The 18,029-nt window shown below is 38.3% G+C and overlaps 1 protein-coding gene across 3 annotated transcripts in view; it reads left to right on the top strand.

The window, feature by feature from the left end:
- Positions 1–18,029, top strand: part of NRAP (nebulin related anchoring protein) — a 47,814-nt gene that overhangs the window by 27,271 nt on the left and 2,514 nt on the right. For all 3 annotated transcript variants that reach the window (XM_083866083.1, XM_083866082.1, XM_083866081.1), the window contains 17 exons: positions 178–282; positions 2,355–2,453; positions 4,282–4,386; positions 4,780–4,887; positions 5,314–5,427; positions 6,733–6,930; positions 8,327–8,431; positions 9,458–9,556; positions 10,382–10,486; positions 10,852–10,959; positions 12,550–12,861; positions 13,632–13,736; positions 14,401–14,499; positions 14,618–14,722; positions 16,249–16,356; positions 17,021–17,332; positions 17,577–17,729. In XM_083866083.1, the coding sequence (XP_083722209.1) occupies positions 178–282; positions 2,355–2,453; positions 4,282–4,386; positions 4,780–4,887; positions 5,314–5,427; positions 6,733–6,930; positions 8,327–8,431; positions 9,458–9,556; positions 10,382–10,486; positions 10,852–10,959; positions 12,550–12,861; positions 13,632–13,736; positions 14,401–14,499; positions 14,618–14,722; positions 16,249–16,356; positions 17,021–17,332; positions 17,577–17,729 (2,340 nt within the window). The remainder of the gene's footprint in view (positions 1–177; positions 283–2,354; positions 2,454–4,281; positions 4,387–4,779; positions 4,888–5,313; positions 5,428–6,732; positions 6,931–8,326; positions 8,432–9,457; positions 9,557–10,381; positions 10,487–10,851; positions 10,960–12,549; positions 12,862–13,631; positions 13,737–14,400; positions 14,500–14,617; positions 14,723–16,248; positions 16,357–17,020; positions 17,333–17,576; positions 17,730–18,029) is intronic.

The following is an 18,029-nucleotide window of genomic DNA, read 5'->3' as shown; positions in this document are numbered from 1 at the left end:
CCTTATACTTCTATTTCTTTCTGTATTTTTTTTGCTTTCCTTGCAACTATACAATAGTGAATAAAACAAAAGCAGGCACTAATTTGACTTCATTGTTGTTCTGGAGATGTCTGAATTCTTTAATGGCATTTTAAGTGTATGAACACCAACAATAGGACGTTTTCTTTCCTTTGTCAGAACCGATACAGAGCAGATTTGAACTGGATGAAAGGAGCTGGATGGATAGCCACTGGGTCATTAAATGTGGAACAGGCTAAGAAGGCAGGAGAACTCATTAGTGAGGTGAGATTTCATGACAGCATGTAACAGAATTTGCTGCATAATGTGTGCAAAATGTCTGTATAAAATTAAAATAATTTCCACTCAAAGGGGAAAGAAAAAGGCATACCACATGAAAGCCCTCAAAACCAGGGATAGGACTGGTAATTAGAGGAAAACCAGATACCAAACACATACCAGTAGGAGTCCATATAGCCTTTGCAAAAACAAAGTAGGTGACAAATGATATTATGAATAATAATGGCAATCAAACAGTGCTCAATTGCTACCCACTAGCCCACCTTTTTAATGAAGCAAAACAGGAGAGATGATGAAAAGATGGAACCACTGGACCCAGAAACTTCTTTTATAACAGATACACGTTTCCTTCTTGCTCATTTTTCATATATATTCATGCTAGCTATTGAAATTCATATAGATATCTCTGTCTGTAGCTATCAGCCCAAGTAGTTTTCATCCTTATTTCTCCCTATAACCAATATCACTTACAGTAGAAGGCAGGTTCTAGAATACTTTGTGCCTGTCCCATGAGACCTTCAAATGAAGTTCTGGTGGAAATGGTTAAAAGGTTCACAGAATTCTGTTTCTGTTATTTCAGAGTTATTTCTATTATTTCTGCTGGCCAAATCTGTTTCTGTAATAGATTGAATGCTGTGATTTTTCAGTAGCTATGATGCAGGAATCGTGTGTCCATTCAGTCTGCCACATCTCAGAAAAGTACAGTCATCTTTTCACAACTGTCTGATTGCTAACACTATTTTTTTCCCCATGTAATCATCCATTGTGAAGAAGTATGACTTTTTTAGACACAGTAAATGAGATCCTCAGCTAGTGTCAAGCAAGGTAACCTTTTAAAAGCTGGTACAGTAATGCCAGCTGCAATAGTAACTGTGAATCTGTATAGGTATTCCATTTGGATGTTACAGTAGTGAAAACTGCTCAGTAGAAATTTGACCCGCTAGGTTGTTCATCTCAACCTTATTGTGAGTACTAAGTAATGTTAGGTTGCTATGAGCCTTGTCCTTTCTTACACATAGTGACTAGTCCTTCTAATACTGCTAAAAAACAATTGCCAGAATATAATCTCTAGCAATTTTATGCAGAGATGCAAAGCTCTGCTTTGTCTCCAAATCTGATTAAGACAAGGCATAAACCACTTTTGTTCCCTGTTAAATTCAGTAAGACTGCTGATTTTAAGATATTACTTTTGGAAACCAAAACATTACTTGTAAACTTATAATACTTTAAAGTGCTTATGTGTTTTACATTGGTATTTTTAGTCTTTGAAGGGTGAAGATGTTGCTTCAAATAAACTTCTGCAGGCCACAGCTCAATTTAAAGGAAAATGATGAGCCATGAGTTTATCTCAGGCATTTGGAAAATTTAGTATGTGCTCTTTGGAGAAGTGATAAGGGTATTGATGGATTTAAGACAACTCCTGCAGGAAGGGAAGCTTTAGTGACCTGACCAAATGGAAAAAGTGTCATTTTTCCATTGAAGTGCCTACACCTTAATTATGTATATATAACAAAACCAAGAAGCTCTCAGAAGCTACTCTGAGTCTTTAACAGCAAGCAAAATTAATATCATTATCTAGAAGATAGGCCATAAAAATTAGGTACAGTGTCAATGACTCCACAGATTTGCTGCAGATTTAAGGAGGTAACCTAAACCCCTAAACAATAAGCCAAATAATTGCCATTATTAACACAGTACAAATGTCTATCATTTCTTGCTTAAAGGAACTGTAAATTACAAATACAATCAGTCATACTCTGTTTGAAGTAACGTAGAAAAGATTTTAAAATCCTGAGTTCTGGAGTATTTAGGTAAGCAGAACCTGATTTTGAAATATTTTTATTATCTTTAAAGATTAATATTAATTGGCAAAAGGTTATTGTTAAATTGAAACAAATATTAATCTGAAAGTACCTAAGACATAAAGATGAGGAAAGAGGAATAATAATTATGTTCACAAATTCACTCTAATCTCCAGCAACCTATGATTTTTCTCTTTCAAATAGCATGAAAGAGCAGCACAAAATTCACAGCTTTGATCTTTTTCTGCTCAACAGAAGAAGTACCGTCAGCATCCATATGCTTTGAAGTTTACCAGTATTAAAGACACTCCTGAGATGATCCAGGCTAGAATTAGTTATAACCAGGCTGTGGATGTAAGTTATAATGTATATACATTATGATTATAAGAGTGGTATCCTCTTTGAACGACCTGATTGAAGCACTGGCTTTCTCTCTCTTTCTTTCTCTGAGATTATCCTTGGGAACCATGAAACTTCTGTATTCTGGTGTGGTGCATCCCACAAAGAGCATGTTTCTAACTTGCATTGGGAAGAGATCCCACAGAAATGAATGGGATTTTCATACAGAGAGCACTTTCTGTCCCATTTATTTTCAGAAGTAAAATTTAACAGTGAGACTGACCTTTTGACCTTTAAAGAATTTTGGCCTTTTGATATTCATTAAGGAAGAACATGTTGGGGGTTCTTTCCCCTTTTCAAACAGATCTTTCAAATTTCAGTTTCTGCATATTCTTTGGAAACAAAATGTAAGGCAGCATGACAAGGAAGGAAAAATAAATTATTTCAAACTGTCATCCTGCTGAGAGAGAAATCCAGGAGGGGAAACCTTAAAGGAAAGAATTGAGGCTGTTTGGTGTTTAAACATGTTTATTTTTAATAGAAGAGCGATTTAAAAATATTGTAGACTTAACTGGGATAATACAGAAGTGAATAATAAGCAAAAGTCACTCAAAAAAGACAAGTTTCAAACATGAGAGGATGTTTTATTGTGAAAATAGATATTTTTAAAGTGAAGGAGAAGATGAAAGACTTTGTGTAAAACACATGCTATTGTAATACTTTTGGTGTCTGTGCCTTTGGTTTAATTAATAAGATCCAAAAGACTTACATCTCAGGCAGGATAAATATAAGTCATTTTGTTCCACTGAGCCACAGTCAAAATCAGTCTGGTGCTCTACTTCTTCACACATGGAGTTCTCATTAATTTTCCTCTTACAGAGCTGCAATACAAGTGGGCCCAGCTGCTAAAAAGTGTCAGATAGGTGAAATGGAGGGGTCCATTTTAATCTGGAGAGTCTCAAATTCTCCTGTAGAAATAATAACCTGGGCAAGGAAGTCAGGTGCTCCAGACACAGGTCATGGCTAAGGCCAAATAAAGGTGTCTGTCTGCACTCATCTGAAAGTTATGGTGTCAATGTAAGAAGAAAACTAGGTTAGCAAAGAAAAAAATATGAGAAGAAGGACTCTGCATAGCCATTGCAGGAGAAGTTCCAGTTCCAGTTCCAGTTAATGCACGGAACTCCTCTTACCTGTCTGCAGACATCTGAAAGTTATCTGGTCCTGGGCCAGCTCTGTGTTCTTCCTCCAAGGGTTGGTGGGAGTGGCACACACAGAGACCTCTTCTATGATGGGATAAATCACCTTCTGAGGTGTTTAAATCTCTTCCCATTGACTATTGAGCACCCCTTTGCAACTAACTCTGGAAATAAATTTGAAGTAATTGCACAGATAATTACCATCCCATTTATCAGCTAAAATTGAACACCTTTGGAGAAGTGTTTAGGGATCTTCAACTCCCTGTATTTCTGCAGAATTTCAAAGTGTCAGTGGGCTACTCATTGCTGCACACCCTTAATCATTACTATTTATTTTTCTTCTCCCCACTCACATATGTTAGAAGTTTTATCAAATTGATATTCAAATATCTGAATTTTCATATACATTGATTTACACACTCAAAACTTCAAGGAGCTCCTCTCTAGAATACTCTAGCTGATAAGTGTATCAGACTCCCAAAGCCTTTTGAATCCATTTTGACTGATACAATTACCTGTATTTATTAATGCCTCTGCTTTTTTCTGTAGTGTTTGCTTTCCATAAGCTTAATTGTTAATGTTTTTGTTTGAACTAATGATTGAACGTGTAGAGAGTACTTGCTACTGAAATTCATCTCTGTTTGCAGAGGCTGTACAAGGAGCATGGAGAGAGTATAAAGCATCAGTATACACCAACGACAGATCTTCCTGAAATCCTTCAGGCTAAATTAAATGCTATGAATATCAGTGAGGTATAAATCTGACCTTTAATATTTTAAAGGAAAGTGTAAATGTTGATAGTGCTTTGCTATTTGTCCTAAACAGGAAATCATGCTAGATTTCTTTCCTTTCCCCAATATATGATTATTTTATGGTTTAATATTTCTGAAGTAGTGTGGGAAATCAGATTTCTTATCCAACTTCACTACGCTAGAAAGATTAAGAATGAACGAACAAATAGTCTTTTATAATGGACATTCGTCTTGTGATAATTCCCGGTGTGCATTGATAATTTCATTTGTGTTTGCCCTCTGCACTGGAATAGAATGAAACCCATGTGGTAACATTTCTAAGGTCTCAATAAAGCTGCAAATGTCAACCCTCTGAACAGCAACTCTTCTTTATTTCTGTTCCATATTTCCTAGACTCGTTACAAGGAGTCCTGGAGAAGGATGAAAGATGGTGGCTATCAGCTGAGACTGGATGCCATCCCCTTCCAGGCAGCAAAGGCTTCTGGTGAAATCATAAGTGATGTACGTGAACCCACTGCTGATACTGTCCAGTAGGATGTGTCAGTCACTCCAGACTGTATCTGCCCTGCTGAGTGACTCCTGATGGAAACAGCATGTCCAGCCAGCTCTGCATCTGGGAGACAACTGGCCTTGGACTAGTGGTGCTTTTGGGGGTGCAGCCACAGTGAGGTGTTATTGGTAAATAAGCAAAGGCAGGTTTGAGAAAGCAAAGCTGAGCAGTTTCCCTGCTGCAGTGACTGGACAGTCACAGGGATTGCAGTTGGGTGAGGTCTTCCTAAACCCACTAAAGTTTCATTCAGATATATTATCATAGTGAATATTGTCAGAATTTACTGTATTATGAAAGCCCTTTTATTCAGGTTTTAACAGCTGGACTAATACTTATTTTTACTCCTACCCACATTTCTCTTCCTACTTCCTTTTTAGCACAAATATAAGGAGGCATTTCAGAAAATGAAAGGGCAGATGGTTGGCTCGTGTGGCCTGGATGGTGACATTCGTATTGCTCATTCAGTCCATGCAACATCTCTGCAGAGTGATGTAAGTACAAGGAAGAAGATTGAATTGGTTTCCTAGCTGCGTATCATTCCTCAAGGAAGATGCACTTAGCTGTGGACTAGCTGTGGAATAGCCTACTTATTTAAAACTTAGGGCTTTCTGTCCCACTTTCCAGATATTTTAATATAATCATGATATTCTTGCCATTCTTCTATGTTATTTACAGTAACATTAATTTGACAGTAAAAGAAGCCTGGGTTCTAGCACACTCCTTTGCTTCATACCACTGCTGACTATCACAGAATATTTTACTCTGTGAAAGCCTCACTCAGAGGCAGGTTTAATTGAGAATTAGCATTGATCTTTGTACAGAAGTAAATTAAATTAGTTATTTAGTGTTTATTTTCAATTTATTGTTTTTCTGAAAGACCTAAGGATGAATGAATTTATGGAATTTCAAGTTGGACTTTTTGGTTGGGCAATGGTTCCCACCTGGTCTTGACATGTGCTAAGAATTGCATAATTTGGTCTTTGCTTATAAGATTTGTAACTCCTCAGTGCATTTTGAAGACTGTGGCTTGATCCAGAAGGCAGTGAAATATATGGGAGTTTGTTCATGGTTCTCAGAAGTGCTGGTCTTGTAGTGATGGCAGGCTTAGACAAGTAGGTAATAGAAAGTGTCTGAAGAATTCATCCACCTCTCAAGTTACTCTAAGTAATTTGATGACCACCAATAACTCTGGATGTTCATTATCCAAATAAACAGCTCGAACATCTCAAATTTGCATAATCTTGGAAATGTCATATGAAAAAAGTTCTTTGAAGATTTCTGCACCTTTCTTCTCCTGGATAGAGACAAGAAGTGAAAAAAACCAACCCAGCACTAAATATTAGTCCAAAATTATGAAACTAAATGGGCCAAATCAACAAATATTTTTACCTGAGGGTTTGTTCTAACTCTAATATAAATAAGGCTGCTTGCCTATTTTACTCAGGCAGTAACTGCCCCTTTTTGTGGCACTTCCTAAAATTATCTTCTCTTGCCATTTTGGTTAATGTAATAAATTCAATGTTTTAAGTTTTAACAAAAAAAACTGAATAAAGAAATAATCTCAGCTTAATTGAATATAATATAGATGGCTACTTTTTGATGAAGGATAGACTGCCACATATTCTAAATATAATTATTGATCTTTCACAGTATGGTTAAGCAAGTTAGGGAACTTGTTTAAAAAGAATAATTTATACTGCAAAATGGAAGAAATACGAAGAACGTCTCATCTGATCAAAACCTGAATTTTAATTACTTTGCTGTGTTATCTTTGTGATCTGTTTCTCATTTGATAGGTGAAATACAAGCAAGGTTTTGAGGACACAAAGTCTCACTTCCACCTTCCACTGGATATGGTACACTTGGTGCATGCCAGGAGGGCCCAGTCGCTGGTGAGTGAGCAGGACTACAGGCAGCTGCTGCACCACTACACGGCTTTGGCTGACGACCTGAGGCTGAGGTGTGCCAAGAACGCCTACAAACTGCAGAGTGAGGTAACTGCAGAGTGCCCCAGGGATATCTCCCTGTTGTTTCTAATGTGAGACAGCTCTGCTCCAACTCATTGACAGCAGGCAGCATGTGTTTGAGCGGGAGCTGAGGGATAAACAGTGGCTGTTCCCCCTTGATTACGTGTAGGAATGAGACGTTTATCTTACTGAGCAGTGGAACAATGTGTGTGATCACACTGCTCTGAGAGATAAAGTCTAGTAGTCTCTGATGGTTGGGTAGAGATGGGTTTGCAAGTGAGGATGATTGGACTGTTGGTAAAAATGCACTTTTTAAGGTCTTTCTAACAATACAAACCCTTTACCAACTGATAGTTACAACTTGGTTTGGATCTAGATGAAATTTCAGGTGTACTTTGAAAAAAGAAAGATTTGATTTGTAAGACACTGATAAGCTTCAGCCCAAGACATACCCACTGAAATTCTAAGAATAAGCTTAATTCCCTACATAGTCCTGAGTAAAATTAACTAAATAATGCCTTACAAATCTGTAGGCAGAGCCTCAAGCAAAGGCCTTTTCATAGATCACATTGTCCCTGCAGACCTCAGGAGGGGCTGTATATTAAAAACATACCCAGCCACAAAATGCTACTGTGTATTACCTTTACACTTTCAGCCAACAGACTTAGAGATGACAGACTGTGTCCAAACAAGTGTAACATCAGATGCCAGCTGTGTTACCCTAATTTAGGTGAAACATACAGAATCAGAGATTCTGAGGCAGGTTTCCATCCATCCTACTCCTCATCTTCTCATTATCAAATGAAATAATATTGTTGTAATATGTTTATCAGGAACCTATTGGTAACTTTTGAAAATTTAGTGTTTGCAGTGAGTCCCTGCTAGGTTTGGTGGTCTGGAAAATATTTTAATGAGGTGTATGCAGTGGTTCAGTGCTATTTTTCATTAGTGTTCCTTGCACACATTATGACCATTCAGAACTTAAAAATCAAGTCTAGTTTGTCTGCAGTTTCTCTTATTTAAAAGGGAACGAAAAAACATACTTTCTTATATTTTTATAAACTTTTCTTATTTTATGTATATTTATAAATCAATACTATCTACCTGTGATTTATGTATCATATATGATGAAAATTCATGTACCTAGAAAAGGTTTTTTCAAGGTTACAAATGGAAGACAGGAGCTGAAGCAGCATTTGGTGTTTATGAGGCTCAGTAGTCCTCAGAATCCTGCACCTGTGCTGTAGATCTGTCAGGGCTGTATTCACACAGACACATTCAGAAACACAAGATCTTAGGGCAATGTGTACAAACTCTCTGTGGTAGATACTAATTTTAATGGATTTATTGTATATTTTTGGGTGAATAAATATAGGGCATCTCAAATGCAAACTCGTAATTACTTCTGCTTGGTTTTCCTTAGAATTTATATCGGTCTGACATGAACTTTATGCGAGGCGTTGGATGTATTACCCCAGGGGCCCTGGAGATTGAAGGAAAGAAGAAAGCTTCTGAACTTATCAGTGAGGTAACAAAAGAGGGTTTTGATTTCTCCACTACGAACAAGAGTTTGCCAGATGTCTTTCTATTAGACTGGGCTGGCAAAGTGACTCACTGGATAATGCCAGACTCCCTCCCCTTACGTTTGATCATTCCACTCGTGTCCAAACTGCAGATGGGTGAACCTGGTGGAGTTTTAGGCTTTGCAAACTTTTCTAACTTATTTTGCAAATCTTTTCTCCTGTGTTTCAGACCCAGGAGGTCATTATTTAATGTTATTTATTTAGGAATTTAAATGGGCTTTTTCAACTAAAAATAAAGCTGTAAGTATCTGTAATAAGTACCTTGTACTATTTCTCCAAAATTAGAATGAGCTGGACAGTGCCCAGAATATTACAGGGTCCTCATTCTACTGCTTTGCAGTCAGTCTGTTTTTCACCTGCTGCTTTTGTGTGTTATTGTTTTTCTCCCTCTGTAACTGGACTTTTATTTCATCTGTCATGTTCTCTTTGTACAGTCTCTCCTAGTTTCAAATCTTGCTTTTTTTGTCCATATTCACATGGATGTGAAATGAGAAAAAGTAGGAGTTGTGTTCTAGGGGAAAAAATCCCTGCTTGCAGTGATTTTGCAGTTGTTTTGTTCACAATTCTGACATCAGACCACAGGCCAGGTGAAACCTTTTTTTCCTCACAAAAAACCACAGTGGACTTGTCCAGCTCCTTCTTTCTCTGAACTGGATTGCCTTTGCTGTAATTCTACTACCCTGGGCTAATGACACCAAGGGGATGAAGTAACCTCATTACTGTTTTCAGCATATTCAGCATGGCGGCACTTTCCTTTCACAATTTATTCCTTATTTACTTTTCATTTCCCCTGTGAGACTCGAATGCACCTAACTCAGAATGGCAAAAGGTAAATTAGTCTAAGGATTAATAGACAAAGTAGAGTTTTAAGCACAAGAAGCAGTACTAGACCACTGGAATTGGAAAAAAAATCCCTTCTCTGACAAGGCAATTTACTTATGCTGCTCATTTTTCTTTGTGTGTGAACTCAGAGTAAATATCGTCAGCAGCCACATTCCTTCAAGTACACATCGGTGACAGACTCTCCTGGCCTCCTTCATGCAAAATTCAGCAATATGATTGCTAATGAGGTAGGCTCTCCTAACGTGAATCAGAAAATATGCTTTTCAAAATGCAGCAAGCTGGGGATGGGGAACTGGGAAAAAGACAACCCTGTTCTGAAAGCAAAATGCATCAAAAAAAGTGAAAGCATCACTGATTTGTGCTTTTTCACAGTTAGATCACTTTTTGTTCGTTTTTTTGTTTCCAAACATTTAATACCATTTTCAATCAGTTTCTTTCAAAAAGCTCACATAGTATCCATATAACAGAGTTCCATTATCAAGTTTCTACATGAAACAGAGACTCAAAAAATCAAGACTGTGGAGTGTTCTAGAGGGAGCTCATTTGCATAGTATGATCCACCTTTGAGGGCTCCTCAAAGAGCCTTTTCCTTTTTAGAAAAGCATCACTTTTCTAAATTCTGAAAAAACAAGATGAACCTATAGAAAAATTATCAAAATCATATATAATAACTTGAAGAAAAAATTCAAGCTAGAAAATATGCCCACTCTTACAGAAATGCTTGCCTTTTTATTTCACACACATTCATGATGCCCTTGACATTCTTAGGTCTACTTTTGCCCTGCTGGGAATGTAACAATGCAAGGCTGAGAATGTAGTGGTTTGGCATCATCATATATTTATAAAAATTAATGTAAATGTTCTTTATGCCCGGCAAGAGCCCCACATCTTTATGCCCAGAAAAAAGCTTTGCAATTTCAATGATATACTCAGCTACTTTCAATGATGGCTGACTACAGTTGTCACAATCATTAACAAGTTAAGTACTGCTGTTGTATTATTGAAACAAGAGAGAAAATTAATTTCAGTTGTCTCTTTGATCTCTTTCCTAGCGCCTGTATAAAGCAGCAGGAGAGGACAGTCGGCATCACTACACACCAACGCTGGGTCTGCCAGAGTTTACACGGGCAAGAATAAATGCAGCCAACCTCAGTGATGTAAGAATTTGTTCTGTATTTCTTACAACTTATTTCAGATGCAGGATGAATTGTGCAGTGGCAAGGAAGATAGATAAGTAGAGGAAATTTGAGGTCTATTCTATTTATTCTTTCCCTGATATGATTATAATGATATTTATCTCCATTAGCATAAATACGGTTGTGAGCAAATTAAATCTACATAAAAAACGAGACATGTTTTGTCTGAGTTAGTAGGATTTCCCAAAGATAATTTAAAAAAAATTCCTTTGATTATAAAGAATGAGACTGTAACACAGAATAACAAATGAAAGATGGTTCCTTTGTTTGTTCCTTTGTGCATTTAAAAGTAAAGCAGCAGTCTACATGTGCCTTTCCTACTTTAGGCAAAATACAGAGAATCTTGGCATAATCTACGTGCTCAAGGCTACAAGCTGACAATGGAAGCACTCCCGTTCCAGACTGCCAGGGCCTCCAGAGAAATTGCCAGTGATGTGAGTTGAATGATTCAACCTCCCTTCTTGCCTAATTTCTGTTAACTTCATGTAAAACAATGTCTAAAGCAGATTTTACTGAATTAAAGCAACTCCATAACCATGTGAGACAAGTGTGAGACAGAATATATTACTTATGAATGAGATTCTTTGTGTGAATTAGGAAAAAAAAGGAAGAGGAAGAATTGCTGCTAATCGGGAACCAAGCCAGGTTAAACATCTTCCAGTGGGAAATGGCAAATGAACTGAAGTATTTGCAAACAGAAAAAACAGGAATTCTTCTCTTTTTCAGGCTTTTGGCTCTTCATATTATAAAGTGCCCACTAACTCTGTCCACTCTGTTTTGATCTGACTTTTGGAAATGTTTAGTGTTTCCAAATTGAAATGAAGTCAGAAAAAGCTGAGGGTTCTTAGAATCTCCAAAAATCAGGAGTTACCTGTCTGGTTAGGAAGTAAAAATCAATGCAAATTCCTGTAAATATGTATCCCCTTAACTTCTAAAGTAGAAGAAACAAGTCATCTGATCTTTATAAATATCCTATCATTTGGATTGTTGGTTGCAAAACACTCAGACATGGTGGTACCCATTTCTCAGAAAGCCTAAGTTCATCCCTCCTTCACAAGATATTTAATAAATTCCAGAAAGATGGAAAAAGTCTTCATTTTGTGTAATATTTAGTTGCATACTTTATCTCTAATGTGATAAAATATTAATATATTTCACATGTGTTTGTTTAATGACGAAACCATTTCTAGTTGTAATTTCTAATATATACTTAACCATATTTTACAGAGTGCTTTTGGTTACAGCTTCAGATCTGCTCTAGAGGGTACAAGTCCATAATAGAATTACATCCACTTACAACAGATCTGAATTTGGCCCTTCATCTTGGAAGCACTTTATAAACATTAGATGCTGTAATTTAATCCCTGCAACTCTCTTGTGTGGTAGATAAGTGTTATTATCCCATTTCAACTACATTATGAACTCTTCAGGGCCCAGGCCTTCCCTTTAAAGTTCTAAGCACCCTGTTGATGCTGTATAAATAAGCATTATCCTCATCATCACTATTTCACAGAGAGGATAAATGCAAGATCACAGGGAGAGTCATAGTCCCAGCTAAGATGAGAATGAGGAGTTGCTGGTTCTTATTCTTTCCAGGAAAACTGAATTTACTCTTTAAAATAGCTGGGTGGCATTTGCAAATCTGAAGGCTACAGAGTGCACGGTGTTTTGCTTTTGTATGGATTTTTTTTTCTTCTGTCTTTTGTTTGTTTCTCTCACATTCTCATTCTTAGCGAAGGGAATAAAATTCCCAGAGATACCATAAAATACATGATTTGAGGTTAAACATGATCAATGTTTTGGGCATGTTCAGAAAATGCAACGAGATGCACTTAATTTTAATGTTGCAGCTCCTGTGGTATCTAAATTCGATAGCAATGAGTTATTCAAACAATTGCTTTCTAGTGCTATATACCTTGACTGGCTTAGCAGGAAACATAGATGTTTTAGTAATTTATCTTATCTAGAATAGCTGGTCTAAGTTTGGCACATTTTCACTCTTACCCTTTTTCTAAAATTTTTAGTATCAATATAAACATGATTTTGTGATGGAGAGAGGAAAATGCATTGGTGCCAGAAGTGTCTTGGATGACGCCAGGTTGCTGCACTGCTTGCATGCTGCCAAATTACAGAGTGAACAAGAGTACAAGAAGGGATCCCAAGATGTGTGGTCTCAGTTTCACCTGCCCATGGACATGGTCAATCTCGTCCATGCTCGGAAAGCCCAGGCCTTGGCTAGTGATCAAGATTACAGAAAGAGGCTCCATGAATTTACAGCACTCCCGGAAGACATGAAGATGAAGTGGGCCAAAAGAGCCCACATGCTACAGAGTGAGGTAAAATCTTTCTTTTGGACCTTACCAGCATGTACTCCTGAGCATGCCTAGAGAGGGATGGGATAGGATGTGAGGGAGAACCTCAGGGCTTGGCCCCTACTTTTAGAATACCAAGTCAGGATGGTGACGGTTTTGCTGGATACCCTCGCTGCCTGGTACAGTAATGTACAGCACACATGAGTTAGTTGATTGTTATGGCCTTTTAACATATAGGGGAGAACAAAAATGAAAAATGGATGACTGGATTAAAGTCACACAGTGCAACACTCTGACTCTGAAGTGAAATCAGGATTACTGGGATTGCAGGCACTTTGCTGGCTTTCACTTTTTATTGGGTCTGCCTGATTTTCTTTAATAGATTAGGAGGTAAAAGCAAGCCTTTAATGTGAGCAAAGAAAGAGTAATGTGTCCTCCTAGAAATGGGGTTAACGAGGAACCATGAACCAGATAAAATAATTAGTATTCCTGACTGGAACTCACCTCATAAAATTATTTCAAAAGAGGTTTTTTTACGCCCAGTACAAACAGGTTATTACTTACTGCTTTGAGTCATACTAATTCACTCGTGGGGCCTTCTCTTGTAACTTGCATATGATACATTATTTAATTCCTGGTGGAACGAACAAATGCAAACAGTTTGGCTTTACGATCTGATATGTGCATGGCAAATGAAAAACCTCAAAATGTGAATATGAACCAGGGAGATTTTTAAAAAAACCTTAATAGCTGTGGATACAAAGCTGATAGTTAATGATTTTCATTTTTAACAGCATCGCTATAAATCAGACCTGAACTTCATGAAAGGAGTTGGTTGGATGGCTCTGAGATCTCCGCAGATAGAAAGTGTAAAGAAGGCTGGAGAGCTCATCAGTGAGGTAACTGATAAATCTTTCATGGGATAGCAAGTCTGTAGGAATTGTTTACCATCAAGGCTCCTCGTTACATGACACTTACGAATGTAGCTTATCATTTCCTTTTGATGTGGGAGCCTGTTTATACAAGGTGTAAGTTACCAAGAAGCAGCACGGGAGACACAAGTCCACTGTGTGACACCTGCTGAATATTTTCCATTCCAAATGAAACACAAGAGTATAAGCAAAACATGTAGCAATAAATAAATGCAGGAAACTCCATTATTAAATTCTAAGCAGGTGGTTATGGAAGTTATATAGAAAGATACAGCACTGACAACCACACTGAAGGGGCATTTGCCTGCTCAGTATCATGCATTAATGGAGAAAAATTATGAGCTGTCAAAAGTGTAGTGTTCAAAAGCTTTTTGCATGTGAATTTTTAGTGGGAAGTCCTTTGCGCGCACACAGGCACAGACATACACACAGAAAAGTTCTGTGCCTGATACAAAGGCATCTCCAGTCCCTAGCTGAAAGAACAACTGAGACTAAAGCAGAATGGTGGCTTCAGGAAAGGGTCTTTTATATTTTACCCCAGTTATCACACTCTTGGAATTGTCATATATGATTAACAGAAACATCTCGTGGTTTTTTTTCCTTTGTTTTTGTTGCCTCCTGCTCCTCTCAGGTAAAGTACCGTCAGAAGCCAGAAAGCCTGAAGTTCACTGCTGTGGTTGACTCTCCAAGTTTGATTCATGCCAAAAACAGCTACCTCCAGTGCAATGATGTAGGTTTCATTCTAATGTATAACTGATCTTAACTTTTGCTGTGCCATAGTGCATAAAAAAATTGATCTTGACGTTGCTTCCAGTATCATCTGCATTCAATGACTTTTGGCCCCACAGAGACTGTACAAGGCTGGAGGTTCTGAAGACAGGCACAGGTACACCCTGCCTCCTGATCATCCGGATTTTATCCGAGCCCGCCAGAATGCCCTTTACATCAGTGATGTGAGTAAACCTTCTCCTTTGAGGAGCTGACTCGGTAAACTGGTTTGGGAATAAAAACTTCTGTGTATGTAGAAGCCAAGTTCTCTGAGCCTGACAAGAACTAAAAGAAGCCAGAGGCAGTGAACAGCCAACACGTTGCAAGGTTTGAGCTGGAGGAATCGGGAAAAATCTGCTAATTTTCCTTTTGAGCATTCGTTTAATTTTCTAGAGCAGTCAGCTATTATTAAGGATTTAAAATCTTCATTATAAATATGATTAGTTACAAATTGAAATCTATTTGGTTTTGTTGGGTGAGGGAGGAGGGAGAACCCTCTTTCTTAGACTATATATACTACCTTTCTGAAGAACTTTCTGCAACACTGTGTTGGACTTTAGGCATAGTTGTCATCAATCTGGATGTAACTGAATCAGTGAGTGGAATTAGTTTAAAGAGAATTTGTTTCCACATTATCTCATAGAGAGGAGCTCTGTCTATTCCTAATGTTCTGTTTCCTGACTAAATAGATGTCCTTACCTATAGGGTCAGAATGACCTTAGTTTGTAAGGAGCTTTGACATAGGTGAAAGAAACAGAAATTACATTTTTGAAGCAATAGAGGAAAATGTAAAAAGGCAAATACTGTGTGCAAGGATTGCACACAAATGAAAGGTCAGCCCTGTTAGCAGGGTGTATAGTGATGCTTACAGTGCTTCTGCCCTGCCAGAATCCTGTCTTGCAGGATTTCTGGCATCTCAGTTTACTTTCAAATTTATCGCCACCTAGCACTACATTCACCAGTGAAACAGAAGATTATCTAAAAATGTGGAGTGGGTTTTGTGCTTCTTTTCATATGGTCACAAACCCCAGAAGGGAGGAATCAAAGACTTACAGAAAACAAATGAATAAAATCAGAAAGGGACAGCTGAAAGTGTCAGCTAAGATACCATAGCTGTGTAGTAGGACCTGCAGACTGGAAGCTATTTTAAGAAAGCTACTTATGGAAGAAGAACCAAATCTAGAGCAATTTCTCTTCAGGATGTAAATGTGATTCACATCCTCAAAGTCACATTAAATATGTTAGAACCGGCTGTTATTCCACATGAGTTAATGAAGCCACATGTGGCTGGGGATAGAGACGAGGATCATTTGAAAAGCTTGAAATAACTGGTATTGAAATTATGATGCCAGGAAACCCAAGACACTGTGAGTGGATGCATCAAAAGAGAGAATAAGGGCAATATCAATGCAATATTGATGTGACTGATGCATCACAGTTTCTAATAGAAATTAAATCACATCAAAAACAACCACATTCAAGTACAAAAGGAAACCCTGGTGGCACTTTTCAGATGAGGCATTTTATCATTATGGCGAGTAGAAAAGAAGTTGAAGTGCTATAGAACTGGATCAAAACCTCGGAGATGGTACTGATGACTCTTGATACAAATAAGCCCAGTAGGATAAAACATTTATTATTGCAGTTATGGGACTGCGTTTAAGAAACTGCAGGGGGAAATGACTGTTTTGTTCTTTTCTTTTCAACACAGAAATTGTATAAAACATCTTGGGAACAGACAAGGGCATCTGGCTATGATTTTAGGATTGACGCCATCCCATTCCAGACAGCAAAGGCTTCAAGAGAGATTGCTAGCGATGTAAGAATTGTTCTGTTTCAAACACTTCCCAACCCTCTTCCCATGCCTCCCCATCCTGTAAAAATGGGTGAAGTTTGACAGGAGTGAACTTCATTCTGGTGTGGAAAACTGGTGATCCAATGAAACCACATGCTGTTTAAGTGCAAAGATTTCCAACTAAAGGCTACCATTAATAATGTCCAATACCAGGCTGTTCTGTCTTATGTCCCAAGAGTTTTTCTTGGGAAGAAGACATATTATGATTTAATCAGATAAAATAGGTACTAGGCTATTAATAGTTAAAGCATGGTCTAGGATAAAGTGGATTATCTTTGAACACAGAAGACCACAGCTGGCAAGAAAGTTAAAGATGGAGGAGCTTCATTGGTTGAGCTGTGTATTGTGTGTACCCAAGAGTGCAACAGTAGGGGGATCTCTGATTACTTTTGAGAGATGAGCATTTTGGGCCCCCTAAGTCTTTCCACTCCTTTAAAAATGAGCACAAAGGTAATTCTTCTAAAGTGTCTTGTTAGATTAGGAGATGTAGTTTGATATCAAACAAACCCTTGGTCTTTGTGCACTACAGGAAACATGATTGATAGCCAGGGGAGGATAAGTTATTTCATAACAGAATTTGAAGGTAATTTGAATGTGAAAATGAGATTTTCCTCTGCACTCCCTGCAGTACAAATACAGAGAAGCCTTCCTGAGAGACAGAGGCCAGCAGATTGGATTCCTCAGTGCAAATGATGATCCCAAAATCAGACATGTCCTCAGAGTGGGGAAACTCCAGAGTGAGCTCCAGTACAGGAATGATTATGCCCTAAACATGGCACAGTTCCAGAGTCACCTCAACCAGCCAGGATTCCTCCATGCCAAGAGAAGCCAGCAGCTTGCAAGCAGTGTTAACTACAGGCAGCCCTTGCACCAATACACTTGTGACCCTGAGCAGCTAAATGTGAAACATGCAAAGCAGGCCTACCAGCTGCAGAGTGATGTAAGTGTGGCTGAGCGACATGCTCCTTTCCTGGGCTGGGTGTCGTCTGTGCAATCTCCTTTGCAAACCTTACCTGTCAGCAAAATCACCTTGAAAGAACTACATTCTGCTTGCTAAAAATGAATAATCTGTTTGTTATTGACTCTGCTGCTCCTTTATATGCTCACTCTTGAATAGCCAGGGCTTGCAATTTGGTTAGAGCTCCACGAAATTATACATCTTGGTCCATGTTTCATTCTCTCAGGTAAAATACAAGTCTGACTTGAACTGGCTCAGAGGCATTGGCTGGACTCCCCCAGGTTCTCACAAAGTTGAAATGGCAAGAAGAGCTGCTGAGCTGGCATACCTTCGGGAAATGGGATTGTTGCGTGCTTCTGCTCAGGACAGACCTGGAGCTGTAAGTAGAGTAAACCATTCTTCTCACAAATCCCAGCAGCTCTGCTCCTTACCTGCACACATCCTGTCTAGTACTTTTGAATGTTCCCTGGAGTCTACAGTTCTCCCTGTTACCTGAACAGGATATATGCACTTCCCTTATGAAGCTTTGTGCCTTAGTGTACATCTTAATTTGAAGGAACCATTGAAGGGAATTGAGCAGTGTCAGCGGTGTCATATCAGGATGTGTTTTCCCCAGCTGGCAGATGATGTCAGATCTCCAAGTGTCCTAGTACCTCTGAGGAAAGCAGAAGCAGAGCTA

The sequence above is a fragment of the Zosterops lateralis genome, assembly GCF_965231275.1.
Source record: "Zosterops lateralis genome assembly, chromosome: 8".
Classification (NCBI taxonomy): Eukaryota; Metazoa; Chordata; class Aves; order Passeriformes; family Zosteropidae; genus Zosterops; species Zosterops lateralis.
The sequence above is the reverse complement of the archived record's forward strand: the minus strand, read 5'-3'. Positions and strand labels throughout refer to the sequence as shown.